The 6,813-nt window shown below is 51.5% G+C and overlaps 1 protein-coding gene across 1 annotated transcript in view; it reads left to right on the top strand.

Moving 5' to 3' along the window:
• LOC106898120 (beta-1,4-galactosyltransferase 1-like) overlaps positions 1 to 6,813 on the top strand; it is a 29,641-nt gene that overhangs the window by 651 nt on the left and 22,177 nt on the right. The window contains exon 2 of the mRNA XM_014959211.1: positions 10 to 48. Within this exon, the coding sequence (XP_014814697.1) occupies positions 10 to 48 (39 nt within the window). The remainder of the gene's footprint in view (positions 1 to 9; positions 49 to 6,813) is intronic.

Raw genomic sequence — 6,813 nt, 5'->3', positions numbered from 1 at the left:
CCTCGCCGCCGCCGCCGGGACCCTGCCCCGACCCCTCCCCGCTGCTCGGTGAGTGCCGCCCCGTCGGGGTTTCGTGGAGGGGGTCGGGGGGCTCCCGGCCCTGTCCCGCCGCCGCCGCCCGTCCGCTCGGATGGGGGGAACGGGGCATGGCGGGCGGGCCGCCGGGTCGCGCCTGGGGTCGCGGTGTCCCTCGGTGCGTGTCCGTCCCCACGCGTGGCGGCGAGCAGCGCCCGGCGGAGGGGGATTGTGGGAGAATCCCCGGGGAGACGGTGTTCGGGAGGGGGCCGCAGGCACAGCGGGCGCGGACGCTCCGTCGGGAGAAGCGGCGTCGAGGGGAGCCCCGGCGCTCTCGGGGAGCGCTGCCGCCCCGTCCGGCGGGTGTCCGTCTCGGTGGGACGGAGAGGTTGGGAAATTTCCTGTGGGAGTTCTACCCAAAATACCGCTCTTGCGCAACCGGGCAGGAAGGTTCAGCCGGGCTGTTTGTGCTCGGCAGGCTTTTGTGTGCGCGGACCTGCTGGATGAGCGGCATAGGGGGGTTTTATTAGTATTTTTTATTTTATTAAAAAAAAAAGCGCTGTGGGGCAGGGTCATGCATACGGTTGTTATGCATCCCGACGGCGCTTCCCACGTTATTTGCTCCTGTGATGCCGTATCCTGATACGTGGCAGCCTGGCGTGTGCTTTATCTGGAGCCGTGCTCCCCACAGGCCCTTCCCGGGGCTGCCGGGGCGCTGGGGGGCTGCCGGGCTCTGCACGGGCTTGCGGCCTGCCGGTGGGCGTAATCTCTGCGTCGGTCACCTGTAGCTGTGTGGATGCAGGGGCTTTGTCACAAGGCAGAGGGTGGGGGCGAGGTGAATTTCACCTTTTCTCCTACCCTTACAAGGCTCTCGCCCACCTGGATGTTTGTAGCTGCTGCTCCGTGAATAGACCCCTCCCGTGGTGTAGGTCGGGTCCGTTACCCTGACCTGCTGGCATCCCAGTTGATAGTGACCCGGCCGCAAGCTATTCGTGTCCTGTCATCTCCATCCTCATCAGTGGTGCCACGTTAGCGCAGGCCACCTTCATTACCAGAGATCACAACAGGGGAAGTCTCTTCAAGCTTTCAGGAAGCTACCTGTGGTTTTCAATTTGTGAAACCGACACAGAAATTCAGTTTCTCTCCCCGCTTGCTGGTCAGCTGTTTATGGATCAATGCATCTGAATAACAAATGACTGGTTTGTTATTTTAGGAAGGCGGTTTTGAGGTCACTAAAAGGAACCGTGCTATGTTTTTTTGTTGTTGTTTTTGATTCGCATCTTTCACTTTTTTTCCCCCTAGATCGCTTTAAGTTGAAAGTGGCTGTGCAAGCCCGTCCTCACGGAGTGGATGGGGGAGCCCTTTTTACAAATATGGCTTTGCTTTAAATGGTCTCCACTTACTCTGATCCTCTCAGGAGTAGAAGTCACGTGCTTTTGAAATGCCCAGAGTTTAAAGAAATGCTCTTAGTGTCCCCAAGATTCAAAGCGTTATCACAGTTAGTCACTGAAGGATCAATTAAAATATTCTATAGCTTCTTAGTTAGTTCTTCAGTGCAATTTGTGGAATCCACCAAAGGCCAAATCATAGAAGCCTGGTTTGGGTTGGAAAGGACCTTAAAGTTCCAACCCCCCTGCCATGGGCAGGGACACCTCCCACTAGAGCAGGTTGCTCAAAGCCCCATCCAGCCTGGCCTTGAACATCTCCAGGGATGGGGCAGCCACGACTTCCCTGGGCAACCTGTTCCAGTGTCTCACCACCCTCACTGTAAAGAACTTCTTTCCAGTATCTAATCTAAATCTCCCCTCTTCCAGTTTAAAACCATTACCCCTTGTCCTATCACTACACTTCCTGACAAAGAGTCCCTCTCCGGCTCTTCTGTAGGCTCCCTTCAGATATTTAAAGGCTGCTACAAGGTCTCCCTGGAGCCTTCTCTTCTCCTTGTCAGTTAGTCACTGAAGGATCAATTAAAATATTATAGCTTCTTTGTAAGTTCTTCAGTGCAGCTTGCGGAATCCACCAAAGGCCAAATGAGGCTGTTGGAAGTGGTTGGAGGTGTTCAGAGAGCTACCAGGCCATGTAGAAAGAAGCTCTTTACCACGCAGGAGGCACATAGTTTCTAGCTGTGTTACCTTCAGTATTTGTGGGGTGGTGCCGTCAGACGCAGGCTGACATCATCACGGCGTCAGGGTCTGCAGCCAGCATGTAGGTAAAAAACCTGGTGGTTTTTTTTTTTCCTGCTGTTGTCAGGTTTTGGTAGCAAACAGTGTTTGTAAAACAGTCCTGTTGTGCCTCAGATGTTGGTCAGAGCTGTGTCAGCTCTCATCAACATCTCATGTATCTCTAAGGCCAGTGTGGGGGATGGAGAGGTGTCTTGAAATGCAGTTTGTCCTTTTTATTTTTGTCGTTTATTTTCTGCTCCCTTCCTCCACCAGGCCCTGTCATTGGAAGCATGTGATGAATCATGCAGGAGATGTGTGACTGAGCTGTTCGGGCTTTTTGAACGGTCAGATGGCTGGGTACTTGTTTCAGAGGCCCAGAGTTTTCTTTCTAGCGATGTTTAGAGAGAGTAGTTTACAATCCCTGCTGTCTGGCTCTGCAGCAAATGCATTAGCTGAATTAGGTTTAATCTCTACAAGAGGCTGCCAAATTGAAAATGCTTTTATGGTTCACTTGCCTTTATTTATAATTTAAAAGCATAAGTAAGGGCTGGGGAAATAATACCGTAATTCAACTTTGAATTAAAAGTCCTTAACAGCTATGAAATTCTCTAATACAAGGTAATATAGGCATTTTGGGTTTATGCTTCGGTTGAGAGCTGGGTGCCAATGAGTAATCTTAAATGGGGTATCGAGAAGCAGAGCTCATTGGATGCTGTGAAATTTCAGCCTGTGAGAAGCTGAAAAGCAAGTAAATCCTGATGTATCCTGCAGGTGTCCATTCCCCAAAATGTTATGTTTGTTAGGGACTGTAGAACAGTATTGTTGTTTTTTTAATTAAAAAAAAATAATCCAAACTTTAAAAGTTGCTCTATAGAAGTAGTATATCTGCTAGCCTGAGTGCTTTCGAAACAGTCACATGCTTTTCTTTTACTTCTTCTGTGAGGTCTTTGTGTTTTGTTGATGGGCTAGTTTTGTGCCTGCTGTTGTTAGGAAGGAGTGTGGAAGGGGGCAGGTTCTTTGGTAGTAAGATCCCTCTCCAAAAGAGCTCATCGTAAAGCAGCACTTATCTTTGGGTGCCAGAAGTCTGCAAAGGAGAATCTCATGGACAGGCTTATCTGTATTTCAGGGATGTAATTTTCAAGTTCTGCCTGGTCGAGAGCACGTGCTGTTTGCAGAGGTTATTTTAGAATACAGCTGTCTCCTTTGCCATTTTTGACCCTAGTTTAGATACCAAGTGTGGCTGGTAAGGGATGGCAGACCGAAGAGGTGTGTTCTTAACCCTCTGCTCCTTGTGCATCTCATGGCAAAGATGACCCAACTGCACTAAACACGTTGCAGTCAGGCGTCTGGCTCAATAGCTTTTCACCTCCAGCTTGAAGTTTAGAAAACTGACAACCCCAAACCCTAATAGTTAAGGGATATTGACAAAACAAAAAAATCTAGGTTCGCATATGAACCAGTGAACACAAGCCATTAGAGTTGCACTTATTTTCACTTGTGTGTACAAAGGAGTAAAGTTTCCAAATAGCTATTTGCTGGAAGGTCTTGGGCATGCAAGAAAACCATCTGTTTCTTCAAGATGCTAGGGTCCTGGATAGAAAGTGGTGCTTCCCACTGTTGTCGAGGCATGTTTAAAGAAAACGAGGATTGAGAAAGATCGAGGGAGAAGCACCTACAGCGTGGGCTTTCTCTTTGATGCACAGCTTCTCATGCCTGTGCAGTCAGTGCAGGCAGTTGCTCTAAACTGTAGATCCTGAAGATAAGTGATGGGAGTATTCTGATGCTTTGATGTTTGTTCAGAAAAGACAGAGGTAGCCTGTCAAGTCGATGGTGATGCTTAGTGCCTGTGTTACAGAGGTTTCTAGAGGTTATGTGCTACCTGAGAGGTCAGTGGATTCTCAGATAATATAGTTTGAGTATGTGTGGACATTGCAGAGGCAGAGGATGCTTTAGCACCGGCAGAATCCTAGCAGAGTGTAGCTGGGGGAGAGTGAAAACCTGAGGTGCTGAAAACAGCATTTTTCAAGAAGACTTCTGGTGGTGACCTTGCTGGAGGGGTTTGGTAGGTTTGTCATGCCTGGGGTCTGGTTCTTGTCGCGTTGTCCACCTTGCCCACCAGGGCTGTGGTCTCCCTGGGGTGGGTTTCTACTCCAGAAACTGGGGGCCTCTGAATCTGTGGGGTCACTTAGGATACCAAGCAGTGGAGCGAGCATTTGCTTTACACCCAGCATCTCCCCCTCCTCTTGTCTGGACTTGCTATTGTCTGCTTTGCTGCTTTTTTGTTTCTTTTTTGTTTTGTTTTTGGTTTTTTTAACCTTTTTGATACAGCCTCTATCTCCGCTGCCTCCTGCCTCCGCTAAAACCTGGTGCCACAGGCGTTACTTTGCTCAGTGGCTGCAAGCTGGGGTTTTGCTGCGTCCCTCCGCTGCTGCCTTTCAAAAAAGTAAAATAGAAACTCAGAGAAGAGCGTGGAGAGTGCTGGGGGAGGGGGAACTAACACGTGGACCAGTTTGCTCAAAGTTAGGCTTTCTTGGCCTCAAAAGAGAGGTTGAGAAACTGCGTTAAACTTTGCCAAAGAATATGTTTAAGATGTTTGGCAAGGAGCAGATGCGCTATCCTGGCAACACCACCGACAGCTCTGCATCTGCCCGTGTGGTTGGGAGCACAGCGTACCTCTGTAGCACAGGCTTTTTCGGCGGGCAGGGAGCAGCATCTGTAGTGAGAGCATCCCCAGCATCCTCTTAATCTGGTCAAAGTGAAGGTCAAAGGCTATTAATTGAGCTTACAAACTAACTTGGAAAGGTACTGTGCCTTACTGGAGAGCAGCCGTTCCATGGACACGGCCCAACAGATGGGAGGTGCTGGGGAGAAAAGGAAAAGTTTTCTGTCTCGTGCATCGAGTGTTTTATAACGTGCTTGTTTCTCTGCCAGCATTGATCTGAGGCAAGAGCTAGTTTCTTTGGAAATTGGGCCAAGTTCGTGTTTGGAAGGAGACAGACGCTTGCAGCTTCCTGAACTGCACTGGGATGCGGAATTTGGTTAAGCCCTCAACTTTCCTCCTCTGGTGTGGAGCTCCTTAGTCTGACTTCACTTAGCAGATGGAGGACATGGTTGCCGTGTTGAAGCCCCCCACCCAACAAAAAAGAAAGCAAGAAAGAAAAAAGGTAGCATGCTGGGGGTGCGTGGCCCTCAGCAGGGAGGTGCTCTGGGTCTGATGTCCTCATGAGCAAATCCCTGGTGGACCCTCCTCTGCAGCCAACATCCTGCAGCCTCTGCTCCCTGCCCTCCCTTCTTGGCGGGGCAGGAGGGGTTTTGCTTGCAGAGTTTTTTGGGGCAGAACGTGCCAGTTCGCAGCAGTGCTGCAGTGGTGGGGCCAAAGGTCTGGGGTTCTCTGGGACCTGGATGGAGCAGTGTCAGTATCCAGCATGCTCCTGTCTCTCTGGGCTGGAGGTGGTCTTGCTGCCCTGCCTGTCCCCAGTGGGACAGTGTTTTCCACTGTGCAAATCAGTGCCTAGAGCCCCTGCCTGCAAGGAGGGGTGCCTGGTGACCCAGGCGTGGATTAGCACCTCCAGACTGGCCAAGCGATGGCCGTGGCCACTGCTGACGCTCGGCAAACAGCCTTTCCAGCTGCCTCCCGGCCGCAGCTGAGCTGCAGGAGCTCGGGGCAGTCCCCAAGCCCCTGCAGATGTTTGCCTGAAAGAGGGCTACGTTTGTCACCTCCCCTACCACCCATCCTCAGGCCGGGGTGTCACTGGACTTGCTTTGAGGGTGCTTACCTGCAAGGATATCCTTCTGAAGCTGGAAACAGCCCTGTGAAGACTTTAACGGGACTGGTTTCTGCAAACCTGTGTGCTGGGGGGATGAGGGGGTTTCAGCAGCAATGCCCAGCTCCTATTCCCAGCTCCCGTGCTCCCCACTGCCAGTGGCACCCCGTGCTTTTGGGGGAGCCCAAGCCCCAGCTGAGTTTGGCCAGACAGAGGCACCTCCGCCCCACCTGGCACCCTGCACTTGCCCGGGATATTTGGGGAGCACACCCCAGCCCCAGGGCAGCACTGGGATCCAGGTGCAGCTGCCACCAGTGGGATGGGGTGGGATGGGGCTGCGGGCTGCCATGCGATTTGGGGCTACCCCTGGCAAAACCACGTCCCCGGGATGCCATTCAGCCCTGGGGGGAGCTCCCGTCTGCCCATCCCGTCCCGCAGCAGGGTGGGGGGTTCCTGGCGGGGGGGCAGCTGAGCCTTTTTCTGATCCGGGCCTCTCTGTTTGTTTGTTTTGAATTTGCTGTTTGAGGGCCTGGAATTTAATTTTGCGGCGGCAGCGAGCAGGGCTAATCGCATGCAGATTGCCCGGCTCAAAGGGAGACGTTTCAAAGCCGCTTCAGCGAGCGTGCGCTGGATTTGAGCCACTGATGAGGACTTTGCTTCTCTCCCAAAAGTACCTCCTCGTGGAAACTGCAGTCTTTTTTTTTTTTCTTTTTTTTTTTTTTTTTAAAAGCATGAAAACTACCTCCAGATATGGCATAATGGGACCTGGTTACCTTAAAATAGCCAACTGATTCCTCCTCCCAACTCCTTCAGAGAAGGGGTGTTATTATCTCCAGTAATAAATGGAGGGGCAGGAGGAGCAAGGTGCGATT

Source organism: Calidris pugnax, unplaced genomic scaffold (genome assembly GCF_001431845.1).
Source record: "Calidris pugnax isolate Ruff unplaced genomic scaffold, ASM143184v1 scaffold404, whole genome shotgun sequence".
In the NCBI taxonomy this organism is placed as follows: domain Eukaryota; kingdom Metazoa; phylum Chordata; class Aves; order Charadriiformes; family Scolopacidae; genus Calidris; species Calidris pugnax.
This window is presented reverse-complemented; position numbering and strand designations above follow the sequence as displayed.